Here is a 20,960-nt window from a genome sequence, read left to right on the forward strand (position 1 = left end):
GCCTAGTTAGAAATGGAAGAAAAAACATAGAAAGTGGTTGGGAATAATTCCTGGTTTGGCTTCTGTATGAAGAGGTTATGGGGATGATTCAGCATTGGTGCTTTTGTACACATAGACAAGCTTATGACTGTTGTTATGATGTGACTTTGTATATGTATTTTTGGTGTCCTGCATGTGAAGTTGTGAACCTACAGCTAGAAATATGAACATTGCTGCATTTTGATGTGCATGTTATGTGTGTGTAAATGTGCTGCATGGTAAAGTGTGTCTGTTTAGACCAGGGTGGAGCATTGTGTGACACGATCAATGTGTAAGCAGATGTGGGCACCACGGCCACAAAGCTGCATGTCCTCTAACTACCAAAGGCAGAACACTGTTACGCAGCAAAGGCTGAAATTACATGGATGGTCTTAATGGTTTTCCAGCAGAAAGTCTGAGAAAAACTGCAGATTATTTTCCATGCCACAGATCATCATTTATCATCTGACAAGATAACAACAACATAGCCAGGAAGTCAGTAACAAAGACGAAGTGCAATTTCCATGGATACCGAGCTTCTTAAAGCCACAGTTAGCTGTACCGGCTAACAGAGAAACAAACAACAAACATATCAGAGTAGGCAGGGGGAATCAAGCTGGATTTCTGTCAATCCAGCATGGACTGTGTCAGGCTTTCCAACACACCAGTGAGTCAGACTGCCTCTCGCTTTGCCCCCCTCCTCTACATTTCTGTCCACTTTACTTGCTCTTTTTCTCCATCTCACTTGCATCTGCACAAAGCATTAGGCACCACTTTTATCTCCCTCATTACATGTGTTTGCCAGCTTCATATCTGCCCAACTGCTACCTCCTTCACATGCACACACACACACACACCCACACGCACCCCTACACTCTGTGGGGCTGTGGTTTTGAGGCAGCTATGACACAATCCAGATTCTTGCTGCCTATAGCAGGAAAATGTGTTTTGCACTAAAGTATTTTCCTCTAAAGTCCAGATTTTCCTTGCCCTACAGCTTTGATCCACATGGCACAGGGGGACGAAGGGTTGTGTCAACAGTGTTGTGTTTCAGTTGGCGGGCCTGCCAGACCCCCACGGCTCTCTCTCATTGCTCTGTCATGGCAGGGGCACAGATACCACTATGAAGTGCAATTATACTTTGCATCCTATACTTTCCCAAGAGCCTGGAGAACATTCCCAAAGGGACACAGGAGCGTCCAAATGATGGGACATGCAAAAATATACCTAAAATTGTTGCATGCCTTAATGTTTAAAAATACACCGAGGCATCTTTAATGAATTATCTGTGGTGGTTAGGAACAGCCAGCTCTAGCTTTGTGCGACTTCAAAGCTGAGTATAATCGAGCTGTACGAACCGTATTTGAATTGAGCAACAAAAGGAGATGTTAGAGATAGCAGCTGAAATATGCAACAAGCAGGAAGGGTGACTTGGTGATAAATCTGCAAACCTCTGTCCACTAAATGTGTTTGTGTCAACTCCTTGGTGTTTCGACGGCGCTTTTACAGCAGTAAATATCTGCTAGGACATGAAGTCATAAATTTATCAGAAGAGCTAGAGTGAAAAAAGAGTTTGTCTTACTGATAGATATCTTTTCGCAGCACAGTGCGGGTCAGCGGGTTGTCAGCCTGTGGAGCCATGCTGAGGGAACCCAGCTTTAACACGAGGGTGTCTTCCTTCTTCTCACTGGACTCTGCAAGGATACATTCACACGAAAAATCAAACAAAAACTGTATAGAAAACAAGTTAATGAGTGCCCCTTTTAAACTTCAGCTACCTAAATAGTTGTAATTCATTTGTCTAAAAGGAAAACAGTCAAAATCTTACAAGAGCCAAATTGTGTTCCTTTTGCACGTATCTGTTAAATATAAATTTATTAATACATAAGATTTGTCAAACATTTTCCATTGGTAACATCAAAGACGGCCAAACAATGAGAGGGACAAACTAGTTGACAGTCCTTCCAGTGTTTTTGTGTAAATTCACACAAAATCAACAGATGCCTGCATTTTTTTTATGCTAAGCAAAATTGTGAGTTTATTATATACTTTTCGCAAAAATGGTCAAAGCCGTCGGGTTTCAGTGATTGATAACTCCCTCCTGCTGGTGGCAGTATTGGTTACTTCTACACCGCTGCCTAATTGATGTCAAGTTAATGTTTGTGATCAATACGGGAAGTAACAGAAAGTCATGTGTAAGCACAAACATTGCAAAGTTCTTTGCAAATACTTGCAATGTAGCATCACAAAATCACTGAGTTTGATTGCAAAAAAATGGTAAAATTAACTGCAAAGCACTGAAGGGATCAATCAATGTGAAAAGATGTTCAACATTATTTAATTTAATATTTAGCGAATGCTAGACAGCTATTAATATTTTCTGAATGGATTTTTATCAATACATTCTGGCACAACACAGACTTTGAGGATATTCATGATCTTGCTATAGCCCAAAAGGAAAATAAGTTTGACACCCCTGCTCTGTATTATCATCAGTTTTATCATTATCACAAAGAAAAATAAGAATTGAAAGTGTATTTGTTTTCACGTGAGCTCCACTGATTTTGAGACATAAAACCCAGCGTGACAGTCAGACAGAAAAAAATCAGGTTAGTGGACTATGGTTTGTAAAAACACAGAAATTGTTAAAACTATAAGAAAACGTCTTGCAGGTGTAAGAATAACTACTAATTGTACAGGATCTGTTAGCTTTAGCGGACCTAATACTGCTTGTCATGGCTATACGTAAAATGTTAAATAAAATCAAGAAAGCCAATTTTATTGTATGTGTGTTATATTACTATATTGTTGTTTCCATGTGTGAATCAAGAAATAAAAGCGTGACCTGAAGCTGCGTTTCTGTCTTGCGTGCCATGGCAGAAGACTCGGATCACACTGGTGTTGATGTAAATGAGAGGCAAACACCTGGACGTCAATGTGTGGCTCCGCATTGGCTGACCTGCAGACTTCCCTCGCTCTCTGTAGCGCCTGGGAACTGTAGTCTGAAGAGACATGAAGCCACAGCAATACACAGCACACAGATGGTCACAATTATGATGTGTTTTAGAATTAAATAAAAATACAACAAATGAAGTAAATCATCAGTACAATGTGTAATATGCCAACTACTATGAAACAATATATTCATTGTCCCCCTTATATAATTTCTTTCAGCAGTGATAAGTATTTATTTATACGAGCTGAAAAATAATCTGGTTCTTGCTTCCATTGAGAAAATATCTCCCCAATATACACAAAATGTATTTTTTTGTTTCACCTGAAATACCCCTGCTACAGTAGCCAGCAAGGGACAAAATAACACCACATCAAAGGGTTGTGCCGTCAGCAGGATCTCCCTCAGGTACTGAGGCGAGCTGTCTGCCAGCGGGTCGCTGGCCGTCCTCTGGCTCGGAGTGGTCATGCTGCTGCGCGACGGCCGCTCCAGGCGGGAGGTCAGCTTGTGCCGGACGTTTTTGGTCACAGCTTGGGTGTAGGTAATCGAAAGGAAACCATGCTGCTGATGAGAACCTTCCAGGATTTTAGCTGCCATCTGATGCGAGACAGGACAGATCAGGCTGACAACAGACACGATCACACAGAGCAAGGCAAGTCCAATAACTGTCCTGTATGATTCTGGCTCAAATTCTTGGATGAGGATTCGATTTCTTTTTTCCCCCCCTTTTTCTTCAAATGGAGACTTCAATATACTTAGTCAGTTCTAGAAGGATTTCATAAAAGAAATGATACATGATTTTGAAATGCTCTGTAAAATGTATACTTATACATTTTACATTCTGTTTCTTAACTTTTGTTTTTTTAGAAAACAGACTTGACCTCATCCAAAGACCTCAGCCTTATATCATGAGACGTCTAAAAAGAAAGCCAAGCTGAAGCTACTGACGAGGAAGGCTTAGAGAACAAATTTCACCTTTAGTAAAATAATTTAGCAAGAAGCAGGAAATCAGTCCACATTAAAAACATTACATTCTAGAAACATATATACAGTATATATATAGATATATATACTGTATATATATATATATATATATAATTTTTTTTACATATTTTAAAGCCAATATTAAGTAAAAATACATAAGATACCTAGAAAAATCTGGAAATATGTCCTGATTATAAGTCTGGTGGATTGATTTAAGACATCAAGGTAAGCAAAAACATCCAGTCACAGTGGATCTTATTGTTTTTTAACAATTCTGTTGCACTTCTTAGTAAGATGGTTTATGAAATTTGTAGCATAAATATTTTCATTAAAGTTAGAGATGTCCATTCCAGTCCCATGTACTAAAGTCCCTGAATAAACTCAAACCCAGTACCCATTGTGGGTCTACTGACCACACCCAGAGCGAGACGCACAACTAAGTTTTGTGTGTCCAATGTTAGCATTTATGGTATATGTGTTTCATGTGCACAGCTTGTAAATTTTTAATAGTGTTTGTCAAGAAGATTTTGAAGATTGAATAGTAGTTTTCAACTAAGAATTAACTTTTTGTTATTTCTTTTTACAAAGTAAAAGAGCCAGAGAGGTTAAACTTCCTCTGGCTCACACAGAACAGAATGTGACCTGTTCTGTTTAATGTGCTAAGATAGCCACAGACAGCTCTTGCTGCGAAGGCTTTGCAACATTAGTAATCACATTCAAAACTAAGTTCCAGAGGCAGCGGAACAACATTTTCTTTACGTTTTGACCACAAAGTTAACTTGCCCTGCTTTGAAATGAGATGATTAAATTTAAAACTCTGGTTTGAGAGAGTAAACGTGCAAAGATAAACGTTTGTGGAAAACAGTGGGAGCAAGTTGAGAGTCAACTAGATTGACTGTAACTGTATGTTTAGTCACGTATATCATCAAATGATAAAGCAACGCACGCTTTAAGTGACGCATAGTCAGAACATGGCAGCAGAGGATATTGAGGAAAGTTCTGGTTAGGTCAAAATATGGGCAGATGTCTAGAAAAAGAAAAATAGAAGATTCTGCAGTTCCTGCACTGATGGCGATAAATACCTTGCAATACTGATGAAATCTTTAGACAAGTATTTTAATGCACTTTTGAGCAAACAACATGGCAGTGATTTTATTAACTTTAATAAAGCATCATCCTTGGGCTGGCTGGTCTACGCCTATTAAATGAGTCAGATCAGTATCAGGGACGGAAAATTATTAATAGGAGCATCTCTAGTCAGTGATGATTTCTTATGGTTACTAAAAGGATCATTTCTTTTGAAGTGATAATTGCCTAAAATTTATAAAAGGATCAAAGAGAAAATTCTTGACCCACTGTTGATGGATGTTAAAACAGAGTTCACAAAATAGAAAAAAAAATAAAGGAAAAAGAAGCTGGATTCTTACAGGAGGGGAAAAGCCAGAGAAGTGGCTGAAAGAGCTTTGCTTGCTGACGGGTCGAACCAACACAGTGCGTCTGTTCAGCTTGTCAGTGCAAGAGAGGACCACTCCTCCACAGCTGTCCGAGGTCCGAACACCCTCCTCCATACTGGAGGTGAGGAGAGCGGAGGACATGACACACACAAAAAAGGTAGATCCAGAAAGAGAAAAACATAGAAGACAGACGTGGATTCAGATCGAGTAGAAAAGGAGGAAAACACAAAATAAAAAAGAAGAAGCCAGAGACATACTTTCAGTATAGTTTCAGTAAAAATCACAAAAGAAGTCAACTGATTAAACCCAAAGAAAGTTATTGAGGTTGATTCGGTTGAAATATTGAGTTATGGTCTTATAGTATACCTCAACAGAGACTGAAGCAATATGAGCCATATTTCAAGTGAAAATAGAATAATCAACACAAAAGGTTATGGAAAAATCCTCTGTGTTGCAATTATTTAAGGTAAATTTTTCATATATTTTTTTTTCTGAGTGCTTATATAAGACCATCACAAGAAGAAAGTTTCATCAAAGAAGAGTGGAAGTCCATGTTCTAGGAGTCTTTAACACACACAGAAAATTTTCTTTGACCAGATTAAATTGGCTTGAGAATTCAGTCGTTCAGTTACTGGAGAGACAGGAGAGGGTTAAGCAGATCATCTTTTAAGTTATTCTTTTCTATGAATTTATATTGTTCAGTAAATCACTTGCCTAAACTTTCAATGTTCGCTCTTTTTATTCTTCTTTTTATTCTCCTGTCTGTCCAGCAACAGAAAAGATGAAAAATCTTAAATAGGAGCAGCAGCGCAGCAGCAGATGGTGTATGAAGAACTAAGGCTTCTATGGCTGCTCTGGGGACACACAGGAGCCTCACCACAGCGCTCTCCTTGCAATGTAGAATGATTCCTTCATATTGCCCAGACTGTAAGCCATATTGCCCTGGCCTAGAGAAACATGCAAGACCAATTTCACAATGAGGGATTTTGTGTGGCTGCTCCTGGGGAAGGTAAAAGTCATGTTAAAGTAAAAAAAAAAAAAGTTACAACAGGGGTGCCCAGGTCCAGACCTCGGGAGCAGCTGAACTTAAACTTTTACATGCTTCCCTGAATCAAAATGCTGAATTCATTCACCTGGTAGTCAGCCATTCGTTTGATTCAGGTGTGGGAACTGGAGTTGGGCAAACTTGGGTTATCAGGTTGTACTTTATTTACTGAACCACAAACTGACACAATGCAGGCAGGGTCCAGCAATGGTAAACTTTCAGTAATATGACTGAATGTGTAAAATGCTTTAAGAAGGCTTTTGTTGGGAGTTGGTGTCATATGAAAAATCTTAATTGAACCACATTTAATTCAGGCTCATCTGTTGGAAAAGGAAAAAAAAAACAATTTGAAAGGAACAAAATAAGGCATAAGCTGCAGCAGAAGCAGCAGGTAGAAAGAAACAATATTGTGTCAGGATGGAAATGAGTGACAGGGCATATAGCAGCAACTACCTCCTCTCAGGGAGGATGGTTCTGAGGTAGAAGCAACTTGTGTGAGCTTCTCCAATAATGATTTTTGCACCTACAAATCTAAAGGTGTTCTGATGCAAAACCAAAAAATCATTAGTAAATCTCTTTTTATATGTAGTCTGCAGAAGTTGCAAAACCTTGTAAATCATTTCTGCTTTGTGTAAAATAAGCCAGTTTCTAGTTGACTAATCAAAATAATTTGGACTCTCAACTAGAGATGGTCAAAGGGTCAGAAACCAATCCAAATCAATAACCTGTCATGGTGCATCAACATATTTACTGGCAGTATTTAGAAAGCATACAAAACAGGTGGGCACTCAAACCCCATTGACTGAATATACAATTAAAGCTAGCGGGCTAGTTTAGCCAACCTGTGTGTAGAACTGTATAACAGTATTTTTTTTAAATGCCACCGTGTGAGTGTGTGTGCGCAATTTTTTGCCTATTTAAACATATCTTTGTAACCTCTCCACTCAAAGAGACCAATTTACACAGTTGTGATGTGGAGTTTCTCTGCCAGCCATTCTTCAGGCGCCGCTTTTGGTAGCACAGCTGGAAAACATCAGCTTCATCTAGTGTGAGCTGCCTGGAGTGAATAAGGGTGAAGTGTCTCTTTTCTTTGGGGACCCTTTTTGAGTAACTGAATAGTTTAATGAACATCAAAGAGTTGAAAGACACTGTTAAAATAAGGTGAACGGGATCATCTTTTGAACTTTCCACAAGACAGGAAACATCCCTGAAATATTTAGCACTGAATCACCTCTTTACCTTTCCACTTTCATGTCCTCCTTTGAATCCTATCCAAGTGTCCTACACACCATCTAAGGTTTCTGCGTCCATCTATTCTGCATTCCTTGTGACAGATCATTTTTCCACCCTTTCTCTCCTCACCCTATTCTGATACAATCACTGATTCAATTATGGATTGGCCTCCCATATTTGCTTGCCCTATGTAATGGTCTATTCATTTTCCAGCAGTGACATAGCTAAGGCCAGAAAAGATATTTTATCTGTCAAACTTGATCTAATCTGACCCATTGTACACAAATAACCTGGGCTGGGTAATGAAATACTGAGCAATTATCTATTCAGAATGATTAATACGGACTCCAGTCACTGGGAGCACTACGGTGTAAGTGAATGATAGAGATTGGAGTGGGCCAGGAGCCCAGAGATTCTCCACTGTGGCCTGAACATCCATGACTGTAACCTGGCATGGATAATGAATTGCTTCTGCTTGCCAGATCCGTGGTTGGTAAAAGTGTGTTGAGACCACATTGTTAAATGCACGTTCACTGAAATAACCTAGAAATAAGAAAATTGACTAATTATCTACTTAAGGAGGAATAGAGGTCTAGTAAAAAGATTAGGCCTGGCACCGGCTCAAAAGCAATTGAACACACACCTGTGGAGAACAGAGCAGGGATCAAATAATGACCCACAGCGTCGACACACACTAGAACTGTCTGAGCGCTGACGTTGTTCTGGCTAAGGTTGAGAACTCCGTGTGAAGCATATGCAGTCCTGCAGGGTTACAAATCAATCTGCAACCGACACAGGGAGGTCCGCGGGATGCCAGCTAGTCAGCAAGGTTCAACGCCAAGCAAATGGCCTCAATCACTCTTTGACCTTCGCCGATGCTCTTAGGATCCAACTGAAGAGATTTGAAAACCTGGCAAATCTGAATCAATATCTATTATCATGTTAGTTGTGAGGGCATCCATCGTTTACGACGGGGTTCAAAAGAGTCACGGCCTCCGACGGTCCAACTGAGTTTTACGGTCTGGCTTGACTGGAGTGAGAGACACTTGGAAACAAAAAGTCAGACACATAAACACGCAGGGCTACAAATGCAGCCAAACATCCTGCAGTACCCTGCAGGATGTTGATTACTGTGATTGCTACTTCATTATCTTTTCAGAGATGGACGGGGTGAACTATGGGATTCTGAGATCTGGTGTTTAGGAGCGGCAGAGTTGAGGTGGACAGAAAATGTGCTCACATTTAGCCAACTTCCCAGCAGCCATGTTGACTTTGATGAGTAGGGAACACAGGTGGGTTAACGAGGGTTGTGGTCCACGTCTGTGTTTGTGAAGGTTTGTTGTTGTGAAGGCTGTGAATACTTACGCAAATGTAATTTCTTGGTTTTCTATTTTTAAAAACTTTGCAAAACACTTAAAAAAATGTTGAGTGTGTGTAGAAAGCGGAGGAAAGAGTTAATCTAAAACAATTTGGAATGAGGCAGTAACACAAAATGTGAAAGAATGTGAAGCACTGTGAATAATACATGGAAATATAATACATTAGGCAAAATAACAGCTTTAAAATATGTCAATCACCAAGTATTATGACTTGAGGCAAAAGGTAGGTTAAAATGAATTAGACAAATGTATGAAAAATATATCATTACATGTATATAATATGTCTAAATGAGATTACAAGATGTTAACAGATTCATACCTGCATCGGTAGTGATCAATGTTGAAGCTGCCAACTTTACATTTGATCTTTGTGTAGACATCCTGGATATCTACAGACGCACTCAGGTCTTCTAATTCACTGAGGACACAGATTTCTAGTGGGGGGAAAAGAAAATCAGAGTTTTAACCTCATCAACATTAGTATAGGATATAAAAATTCCCCCGCCCCCGAAGAAAGAGCTGTTCATTATATGTCTTATCACTATACATTCCAATATTCCTTCAGTGACAGACTAACAGCACACACAGCTCAGCTTAGGCTTCCAGAGATTTTTTTTTTTTTTTTGTATCCGTTTGTGCAATTACCTGCAAAAGATAAAAACTACATCAGGAATTAACTTTGGTCTGAGTTTATTGATTCAGCAGTTGTCATTAGTTTTAGAACACATTGTTGTTATTTCTATTTAAATAGTTGTCCCACTGATTGCAGTTGTATGCAGTCTGGTATATATTTTTATTCTATGTTGGTATTTTAAAAGTTAAGAAGTTTTGTTGATGCTTCTATTCAGCTCTGAGCACAAGTGTCCACCCACTGCAGAGGCAACATGAGTAAGCATCATAGGAGCGCTTTGCTTTGTGATGAACATAGTCTCTATGCTTAACATTCAAGTCTAATTGTTTCCACTGAGAAAGTCCCACAAACCAGCTGGGAAAAATGGGCTTCATGCATGTGAAACTAAAGATGTGGTACTGATGCTTTGTGGTGAGAAAATATCCCCCACCAGCTTATTATTAATGAAAAACAAAGCTCTTAAAAGTTAGTGTGGATACTGAAAGGATTGAAGTTGTTTCTCTCAGGAACTCATATGGACTTGACATAGCAAGATCACTGAAAAAAAACCCTGTGCTTTCTTAAAACCCAGGCAGAGTTTTAGGATGTCATAATTTCTCTCTGAATGCTACAGCAGTCTGTCTCTAAGCCTTTGCATATTATAGGTTAATATTTAATGCATTATGCAAAACATAGAACATTTGATGGTTCATTAGCTTTGTTGCCCAGTAAAAACGACACTTAAAGTAATCCAAAAAAGAATGCTAATGGTAATGTTATTCATGTTGATTCAATGTTAATCAATGTTAATCAATGTTCATCTAATATTTATGATTGTTTTTTGTGTCCCACAATATAAACTAAAAAACATAAAAAAAGACAACTATTAAACACTTGTGTCTTAACATGCACTTTAAATGACCCTAAATAAATTAGAAAATATTTTATACCACCTAATTAGCACAAACTAATTTGTGCTTATAATTAAATTTTATTCACCACAACTAATATGCCATTAACTGTTCATTTTATTTTATTTATTTATTTATTTTAATCAAACTCAGTATGTGTCTTTCTATCCCACATTTATGCTACATGGAAGAATATAATGTGAACAAGATTTCTTTCTTACATTCCTCAAACATTAAACCACCGAATAATATCATCTCGTGTTTTTCAGCTTCCCTATCTTGAAAGGTAGAGTAGTTCTGTTCAGAAAAGAACTAAAAGAATTTACTATTTTATTTTCTTGTGTGTTGTCTATAAAAATTCTTAACGCTAATACCCCCAAAAATAATGGTACACATGTATAAGTTAAGATCCTATCTTTGCATCCTTTAAGACATTCCATGTAAAAACCCCTTAAGTTTGGTGATCTGCTTGGCAGATGCTAAACATTACAGGCAGCAATTAAAGGTAGATCTGGTCTTTCATCCCCCAGTAAATCTTCAGGAGACAAGAGGTGGTTTGCTTGGGATTCATCATCCACCTATTTATTTGTCTTTTCCCTCATGCCAACGTCTTTTCAGCAGCGTTTCCATACTGAGTGCAAAATATTTTCCTAAAAAGTCCAAAGAATCACTTGATGAAGTTAAATAAGTAAAACAATTATTTTTCAGTCTACAAACTGTGGCATGTTACTGCATCCAAAGGCTGACCTTCCCGAATTTGAATGAATTTGGTGTACAAATAACAAAAGCTAAAAAATGATCAGAAAATGTAAATATTATGTTTTTAACAGCAACCGCCAGAATATTTCACATTATCAGCCTATTTGTCTCACATCTCTTCCTCTGTTTTTTTTTCAGGGTTTTAGGTCAGGTCAGTTTTCTGAAAACATTACAGCAGGACTTGGTATTTTTGGCATGTTTTGGTATTAATGCGTTACTCTTATATGAACACTTTTTTTCAGAAACGGGAATAGTTGTCCAAGTCATTTGTGAGTTGTTATGTTTGTCATTTTTCTTTGTAAAAAGATATATTTGCCATCTTCTTGTGTCACAGTGAGTTTCATTACATATGAGACAAGCCCTGTTTTCTGCATGAGGACAGATCATAAAACCAAGTGCTTTTCTTTTTATAAACATGTTGTGTTTATTTAGGTTAAGTCTAGAAAGCCTGTCTTTATTCTTTTTTCATCAGGAAAGTTTTTAAGTTGAACTTGAAATGTCAGGAGAAACATTTTTCATGTTACTTTTAAAAATGCACTTCCATTAAAATGAGTATTTGAAATCAAGTAAAGTAACTAAAGCCTGTTACTGTTTAAAGAATTAATCAGTAGTCAGATTACTTTACAAGGTAAAGTAGCACTGGGTATGTAACATACTACGTAGCACACTTCCATAATTTACTGAAAGGCTGCTGTAGTTGGTTGCGCTGTCAATTCTGCTTATATTAGTTTGTCCTAGAACATGAAAGAAAAACAAGCTTTCAACTTATAAGTTTGTATAAAATGGGAAAAAAAATAAATAAATAAAATAAATGGTCTTAAACTTTATTATAGAACAGCTTGATAAAATGGTACATGTACAGAAAATGGGACTAACAAGAATTAGGTCAAGTTACCTGTCTTTCTTGCAGTCGGATCAGCAGCAAAGAGTTGAATTGTGACTTTAGGTAACATCCACTGCATCCAAAGGCTGACCTTCCCACTTGTTCCCTCAATGCTGCTGGTTTTTTGCTCCAGAGTCACTGTGTCTGCGAATGGACCATCATCTCCAGCAGGCACCGAGTCACCCTGTGGAGCCAAAGCAGGAAGGGATAGGTAAGGCAGTAAACAACCACAAACTGATGGAAAACCTCAACGATTCAGTGTCCCCTATGAAAAGGTAAAACAGGTGGAGCAAAGCGACAGCTATTACTTATTGACAGACCTATGCAATGAGTCAAAAAGGAAAAGAAAGACATTCCTGTGTTTGTGTTACTGCTGAAAGTCTACTTGAGGGCATGAGTCCAACCATATGCCTGGTGGATGCATATGTTTGCAAGTGTTGTCGCTGTGCATGTAGCCATTACAAAGCAACCATTAACAATCGAGCCTTCCTGTGTGAAGATGACATCAATGTCTGGTAAACAGAACTGTACACAGCAGAGAGCAATGTGGGGGATGGAGGGGAGCATGGTGAAAGGCTGTCATTGGTGTTAACCCCAAGCTGAGCCACCATCACCCACAAGGCCCCTCATTCATTGAAGTACGGCGGGACACACACGTCTTGCGTCCTGGGAGAGAATGGAAGAGAAGACTGGAGGCAGGGGTGGAGGGATGTGTGTGTGTGGGAGAGGTGAAGTGGAAAAGCCAGCAGGATGCGGTGGAAGAGTCGTTTGTAAGCGCTCAACACAATGCTGAGGGTTTGGCAAGACACAGATGACACTGGGGACATTTTATCTCTTTTCTGCTAAATCTGTTTTTCAAATCCATATCTCTGAAGTGGAAAGCCTGTAAACAAACGGTGTGACCGTGTGCAGCTTTAGCTCTTCAGAGTTTCACTTTTTCCACTGCTTCCCTCATCACAGTGTGGTAATGACAGATCGTGTCATGGTTATTGAGCCTGGCTGTGGCTGGTGCGGAGGTTATCAACCATCTCAATTAGAAACCCCACAGCTGCTAAGGCTGATTACAGTGTCCCGAAAGAGGATCCAGATGAGGAAACTATGTCCCCGTTCCACAGGATGGGGGAGGGAGGAGGGCCCCCGCACTAATTTGCAAATTTAATTTAATCACACACTTGAGGGTGGCTGAAAGTAGAACACAAAAACAGCGGATGACAATAATATAAAGAAATTAGGGATTATGCGGATTCAAAAATAGACTGGGGACCACAAGACGCTGATGAGAAGCATGTGCTCTGTGTACTAGCCTTACAGTGAAAGAAATGGACTGAGAAACAGAGGCCTACATTTAGCTGGAGTCCCATATTAGTTGAGTTAATTATATGTAGGAGAGCTTTTGACCAAAATATATCCTGTAAAGTTAAAACCTAACAGAAACATCGCAAAAGCCGAACGACTAAAGGATTTCTTCGAAGTTTCAATCGGTCACAATAACTGTGTGTGTGTGTAGGGGTGTTCATGTCTCAGTCTGCAATTGCAGTGACAGGTAATGAGTAACATGATACCAGTAGTAATGCAGTCTCAGTGAGATATTCCTGTGTCAACTACCATTTAGAGACTAATTATTGCTGAAATGGAGTCAAAACAAAAAAGTGTTTGTGTGTGTTGCCTGTAGGGGTATGTGTGTGGGGGTGTGTGTGTGTGCGTGTGGTTAGGAGTGTTTGGTTTACAGTTTGGCCAGTCATAAGGATTAGGCTCCGTACTGTCATGTGTGGAAACAGGAGCCAGCATTGGCGCTGTGGGAAGTTTTCGACCACAGTGTACTGCCGCGTGGTTACAGTCGAGCATCGGACACCCAACTGCTACAGTTTCCCATCCAGAACAGCTGCTGGCAATTTAAAACAAATTTCTATTCAAACAGGTCAGAGGAAAAGGAAGTAATGGGTTTTTGACAGACGTCTTGTTTTTTTTTTTATGTTTTAGTGATGAAAAAGAAAGTCAACAGAACCATAAAAAGGTGCATTCAAAATAAACTGCATGTTCAGCTTAAAAACCAATTTAAAAAGATAAGGTTTAGAGTTCATTCGGTAACTTACAACAAAAATGCATGTCAACGTTAAAGATTTTTAGGTGAAGAAAATTAGATCAAAGTGAAAACGCTCCAGACTGATGGTAGTAAGGACCTGATAGATGTGGGATGTTCGAAAGGCTGCCCAACTGTGGCCCCAAACAATTGCACACATTCTCAGGAGGAGTTATTTTCCCACACCTCCACAGGCCAAGCTGTAAAGTATACAGTTTAATTCCTGGGCCTCTATGCTATAAACGGGCTGAGGATCCGGGTTTATTTTCTCTGCAGAGTTTGTCTTTCCTCATCAGAGAGACTCAAACATTGGAAGACAACAGCAGGCCGGGAGGTGTCAAGGAGAGATGGAGGGATATGCTGATTATTGAAGGAATGAATGAGAAGAGAAAGGAAGGGACCAGAGGGAGGATAGGAGAACGTGGAAGAGGGAAAAGGAAGTGTTGGACAGAAGAAGCAAAGAGACTAGATGAAACTCTAGAAATAGGGAAATTAAGAAAAACATATATGGTGGTGTTGTAGTAAATAAAAGGTGAGGAAATAAAGCATGTCACATAAATTCTAATGTCAAAGTACAAAAGTACAAATTTTGGTTGCCACTACAAGGTAAAAAAAAATCATATCTTTTCAAGATCCTAAAATTAGGTGAGGTCAACCATAGAAATATATAGATATAAATATCATTCATGACATATCTATTTAATAAAAGATTACCAGTTCTGATGAGCCCAAAGACAAAATGTCTGGTTCTAATGTACAGGATCTAAAGTTTGGCCCAAAACTACTTACATTCATGGCGGATTTATGTTTAAAGTAACCTTTTTATTTTACATGTTTATTCTGAGTGGAAGTAATATTAACATTTAGGAAAAGCGCTGCCAAAGTTACAGAGACTTGAATCTGTGCAAGGAGCTAAAGATTAGGGTGATGGCAAGGAGGCCGTCCATCTTCTAATAACTGCACTTTCACCAAGCATGAATCATTAAACTACCAAGTGGAAACAAGCAAAAAGCTGGTCAAGATGAAGGGTTTGATTCATGTAAGCCCAATAAAGCTTTTATGTTATTATTGAAAAGGGTACAACACTTTTTTTTTTTTTTGCCTAAAGTACAAAAAACAGTGATGGGAGTGAGACCGTTAGGGAAGAACTGCTGCCACCACTGCTGAGACTTATCAAAACAGCTTCTACAGCCTTGCTCAATCACCAAGACTCCCAGAGGTCTAAACACTTCTACCAGTGTTTGTACTTATGTAAACAGTAACAAGTGGACTGTCAGGGGCCACTCTGCCGTTGTTACTGGCTCCGCTATTCTGCAGGTCTTCCAAGGCGATTGTGAAGAGCTGCCACTTCTGTGGGAGCACAAATGATGCAAGAATACATGGATGTTGATAGCAAAGAATAAAACAGAAACACAGGCAGCCGGTCATATTTTTTTCAGCAAACAAACAGCACATCTAGTTGAGTACAGTACCTTGCATAAGTACTCACATTTGGAACTTTTTTCCACATTTTGTGCATGCGAGACTTCTCAAAATGTTTATCCCTGACAAATCTAAAACAGCACCACATCATGCCCCAATCTAAAGAAACTAGAGAGCAAACTAGAACTGCGAGGAGTTATCAATGGGTTCCAAGCCCCACCCAGCAAGTCGGGTGCGCTTTGAACTTTTTCCACATTTTGTGAGTGTTCTTAACAGGTTTAATCCTGCTTAATCTAAAAAAGCAATACATAATGTCCCATTCTAAAGAAATTCAAGAACAAATGAAAAACAGAGTCACTGAAATCTATCGATCTGAAAAACAATTCCTAAGGCTTTAGGACTCCAGTGAGAACAGCTTTTTGTAGTCCGCTTGTAGTCCGAATGACAAAAAAGCAAAAACTGACGAGATCCGTAAGGTGGCAAAAACGTTTCACACCTCTTCACTTCATTCTCAAAGTTTAATATTTTATGCAAGCATAATAAAAAGTCAATTTTTCTTAATTAGGAGGCAACCAAGCCCCAGCTTAAAAGAATCAAACAGAACTCACAGCTTATCGAGAGTCTGCTCTCACTGAAACACACCAACGTAAGAAACACAAACACTGATGAGGTTTTTTCCAGCTTTGAAAATTACTCCTAAACAATTTTTTTTAAGACAGATCACATGTGTTGGTACTGACTCAACTGCTCACAACAATAAAACATTGCTTACACTTACAGTCATAAATCAGCAGAAGAATTATATACACAACAAAGACTTAAATATCATTTGTTACTGCGTGACTCATAACACCTTTTGTTAGGAAAAAAAAAACTGGATCTGGTTGGGGTGTAGTCTTCTGCTCTCTTGGTAGAGTAATGCAACACACCATCAAAGGCAGAATATGAAAAAACACTGACTGACAATGGTGTAATAGTTCAACAAGGGGCTTGGAAGGAGCAATGTGCTGGGAGACATTAAACGAAGGACTAAATGATGAATCAGTTTTGCTTCAAGGATAGATTTAGTCCTGTTGTATGATACAAAGGATGTATTGATAACCTCCACCCCCCTCAGATTGTGACAGGAAGATTAAACTTCTTTAATTTAAAAACTGTTCTAAGAAAAAGTCCAATGGCCAACAAACAAACCTCAGTGGGGGAGCCAAAGTCTGCAGAGGGGCTGCAGGTGCTGGTGTCGGGGAGAGCCGTGCCTGCACTGCTGCGCACTGGGGAGGACGGAGCAGCGCCGGCAGGGGGGTCTGGGATGCTGGACGTCTGACGCAGAATACCGTGCTTCTGCAGACGTGCCCATGTACAGCTCCAGCTGAGGAAGATCTCATATAAAAGCTGCACCTAAACAAGAACAAGACAAACATGTACGATTAGGTCACAGCAACATATCTTTACCTCTACTTCCAACCTACTGATTGGCCAATGTGATGAATTACTTCAGAATAGAACAAAAATGATACTTTGCGTACTTTTAATTCTTTGTGTTTTATTTTTTTATGTGTGACAGATTGTTGTAGGAAGTTTTTATGCATCAACAAGAATGGCTTTCTGGATAAATCTGAGACCAAATAGTGTACCTATTAAGAGAAACCACAAGCAAGTCCACTCTTTACTACCAGACTAAAATGTATACATATGCCAAGGTCTGACTCAAACAGCTGCACTTGGGAGTTCTCATAGTTCAGGCGTCAAGGGCCATTATCATGATTTAGCTTGGCAGCTTTGTAGTTACGTGACAACAAACCTAGTTAAAGTTGAGGTAGAGGGAAAGAAAAGAGAGAAATATTACATAGAAATGGACAATAATCTATCCTCATTTGCTATAATTCCCAACGCAGCTTTAGCCCAATGTTCGTGTTTTACTCCATAGGGCATTTACTGAAAACCCCAGCATCCGCATACACATGTTTCCCTGTTAGAATAAAATCATTATCCATAACGACAATCACAAAGGAAAGTTGAATTATGTCATCAAGTTCCTTTGAAAAAATAAAAAACAAAAAAATAACTTCCACTTTTAGGAAAAACTGAAGAGATGCTGTCAAGTGTTCTCAACTATTTATTATGTGTTCACATTAAAGGAGGTCTTGGCTTTTAACAAACACAAAGCCAAATAAAGAAGTGGAAAACATGAGAGGACAGTATGAGAATGTGATGTGATGCTTTCAGTTATTTGTGCCTTCACACAGTATTTTTAGGGAGGGGAAGAGAAGGAGAGAAACAGAGAAAAGCAAAATACTTTCAAAAGTGAGCAAATTTCTGGATTTTCAAAGGCTGTGCTCCTGCAGCCAGCGACCCCTCCCTGTAATCCCCACCAATAAGTGTCCCTCAGGCTTTAAGGTGAACAGACACGCACATACACAAAACTGGATTTCTTTAGAACCCATTTTTACTCTCGATTGCTGGCGAACACACGTACACTACTGTGAGAGCACAAACTGAAAGGAAGCCTTCCACAAATGAACATAAATCAAATTAAATGCAGCACAATACATTACAGCTGGGCCATTTCAAACATGTCCAGGAAGAGCTGCTGATGTCGATCCAGTTGCTGTCCGGAGTCTGGGCCAACAGCTGTCTGCCATACCCGACCAAACAGCACCGCCGGCAGGGGAGGTAAAGCACCATGTTCCCCCTCTCTGGGATTTTTTGTTTTTTGTTTTTTTTGGTCCTGGAACTCCAACCAAGCACAACAAGGCCTACTGCTCTCAGCAGCAGATGTGGAACAAGGGAATGAAGAATGTTGGAGAGTGGAAAAAGGGAAGAAGGGATAGGGAGTGCACATTGAATAAAGAACAACTAGGCTGCTGAGGGGCCCAAGTTTTTAAAGCCAAATCAATTCTGCGAAGAGATCTTCAGCTGATTCCTTTTACCTTTCTTCTCATTAGTGGCATTTACATTTAATTTTTCTATCAGGTACAGTTTTTATCTTAATTTTTCTTTGCAACTGCAAACTGATTTATTTGCTGAACAGCATAAAATGGTTACCTGATTTTTGAAAACCATCACGTTAGACTGTCAACAACAGGTTGACAAGTTGACAAATCTTTGAACTGGAGATTTCTATTGCATACAATCCTAATAAGACTCTGATGTTTGTTGTAACAAGATAAAGTTCAGATTTCACGTAAAATACTTGTAAGACAACAGACAGATTGACACTTACGTCTTCTGGCTGTAAACACCAAGGAAAAATGCTATGTTAAAAAATACAAGAGCGTTCTCTTGAGCACTTGACCATTTTATCCCACTTTCTAAAAATACTTCTAGTTGTGCTGTGAAGTATTTCATCACAAAGCAATGGAAAAAATGATTTAATGTTGCAAGAATGTATTTCCTGGGGGAAGGAGCCATTACAAGGCCAAATGCTTTGGGTATGTTCAAGTACTTTGAGTGAATCAATGTCTCAGATTCGGTGCAATATTAATTAACCAACCCAAAGACAGAAAGCAGAGGCTGGAAAGTACTAGTGCGACTCTGGTTTTGGTAATAGTTACTGTTCAGGAACAATGCACCAATCAAAAGGTGGATTATTAACAATGCAAATGATAAATAAACAGAAAAGCTTTGAGATCTCAGGTTCTGTAGCGGGCTGGGTTAAAAAGGAGTTCTTACAGAGACATAGAAAGGAATAATAGGATATCAGAAGTTGTGGTTAGAATTACATATTACTTGTAATGTGCCAATAATATAAACTACTTGGCAAAATTTCTGATTGGCAATAATTTGCTTAAGTAAACATGGAATTCTAATCGGTTCTACTTTGTGAATGTTAGGACGGTGTGGCTGACCTGAGAGTTAGAGCTCTTGACATGGACGGGCTGCAGGTCAACATGGAGACAGACCACAAAGGAGGGCCGCTCCTCCGAGCTGCCCTGCAGTTTAGATGTGACAGCCAGTGTGGAGGTGCATCCCATGGGCTCCAACAGGCTAAGACTCTGCTGCTTTCCCAACAATGTGTAAACACTGAACTGACCCAGGCTTATGGTCCATGGGAAGGCATCACCTAGGGAACAACGATACATTCATAAACATGTTGGGAAGGGAGAAAAGTAAACTAAGAGAAGCAGTTTGCACTTTACAGTACAGTCTGAAGAAAATGTTAACCAGATATATGAGCAAAGCTAATTACTCACACATGTAAAGCCCTTAATAATCACCTGATAGGAGATGTGATTGGTCCATATGTTCCTAACAGAGCACTTTGCTCTCATACTGCAGGTTTATGCTGGTTCCTAGAGCTTCTAAAGGTAGAATGGGAGACGGGTCCTTTAGTTCTCTGACTCCCAGTTTTAGTCCATGAGGCAGAGACCCGGTCTACTTTCACAACTGGGATAAAACTTTCCGTTTCCTCTCCACTGTCTGCACGTTCTCATCCAGAAAGAGTGAATGTGCCAAATCAATGACTCAAAAAAATCTGCTGGGTTTCCTTTCATAGAAAATTTTTAAACTACTTTGAATAATAAACTATAGAGTTTTAATATGGAGAACTGCACCCAAATTTCATTGCATTCAGGATGAACTGAATGAATGTGCGATTAAATTGAAACTTGTTTGTAACGTGCCTAGAGACATTTGTTGTGACTTGGCGATATATAAATAAACGGAACTGAATTATTACGAAGAATTCATATAAACCTATATAAGCCATTATTCTGAATTTGTTAGAGGCACAAATGGCTACATTTCATTCTTCAGTCACTTCAGCTGTACTTTAAGTAGAAGTTTAAAAGAGGATCAAATTAAGAGAATATGTCGTCAGCACTATAAATCTAAACAAGTTCAGTCATTATGGTAGTTCATGACGTTCCTAAGAAATAATTCTGTCTTTAACTTGCTGCTTTTTCTGTAAAGCTTACAGTTTTTACCCCATCTTTAAGAACCAAACATTCATTTGTTTTGATATCCGACGGTTGGTTCTAAAAACTGGAACCAACAGTCTGAGAAACAGTTTTTACCCATCAGCCATCACCATGCTGAATGCAACTAGGTGGTCAGTTACCTTGTCTACTTTTATGTCTATTGTAGTTTTCAGTTCACCTTTTAAGTGCAATATAAGTAATCATTTATGTCCTTTTAACAAACATCTAGAAGGAAAAGCTGTTGCTTTTGTGAGAAGAGCCTCTGTGGTTCTATAAGTTGAGAAACAGTAATTAGATAATGTCCTAAATCTAT

General features: G+C 39.0%; 1 protein-coding gene across 3 annotated transcripts in view; it reads right to left on the reverse strand.

Annotated features, from left to right (window-relative positions):
• Nucleotides 1-20,960, reverse strand: part of vps13b (vacuolar protein sorting 13 homolog B) — a 301,127-nt gene that overhangs the window by 148,915 nt on the left and 131,252 nt on the right. For 2 of the 3 annotated variants that reach the window (XM_028016692.1, XM_028016690.1), the window contains 8 exons: nucleotides 19,577-19,791; nucleotides 16,923-17,126; nucleotides 12,242-12,413; nucleotides 9,386-9,500; nucleotides 5,383-5,524; nucleotides 3,296-3,568; nucleotides 2,864-3,020; nucleotides 1,601-1,712 (listed from right to left, as the gene is read on the reverse strand). In XM_028016692.1, coding sequence (XP_027872493.1) covers nucleotides 1,601-1,712; nucleotides 2,864-3,020; nucleotides 3,296-3,568; nucleotides 5,383-5,524; nucleotides 9,386-9,500; nucleotides 12,242-12,413; nucleotides 16,923-17,126; nucleotides 19,577-19,791 — 1,390 coding nt within the window. Of the gene's footprint in view, nucleotides 1-1,600; nucleotides 1,713-2,863; nucleotides 3,021-3,295; nucleotides 3,569-5,382; nucleotides 5,525-6,286; nucleotides 6,357-9,385; nucleotides 9,501-12,241; nucleotides 12,414-16,922; nucleotides 17,127-19,576; nucleotides 19,792-20,960 lie in introns of all 3 variants that reach the window. The other variant, XM_028016693.1, reaches the window with a different exon arrangement.

Source organism: Xiphophorus couchianus, chromosome 5, assembly GCF_001444195.1.
Source record: "Xiphophorus couchianus chromosome 5, X_couchianus-1.0, whole genome shotgun sequence".
Taxonomy (NCBI): domain Eukaryota; kingdom Metazoa; phylum Chordata; class Actinopteri; order Cyprinodontiformes; family Poeciliidae; genus Xiphophorus; species Xiphophorus couchianus.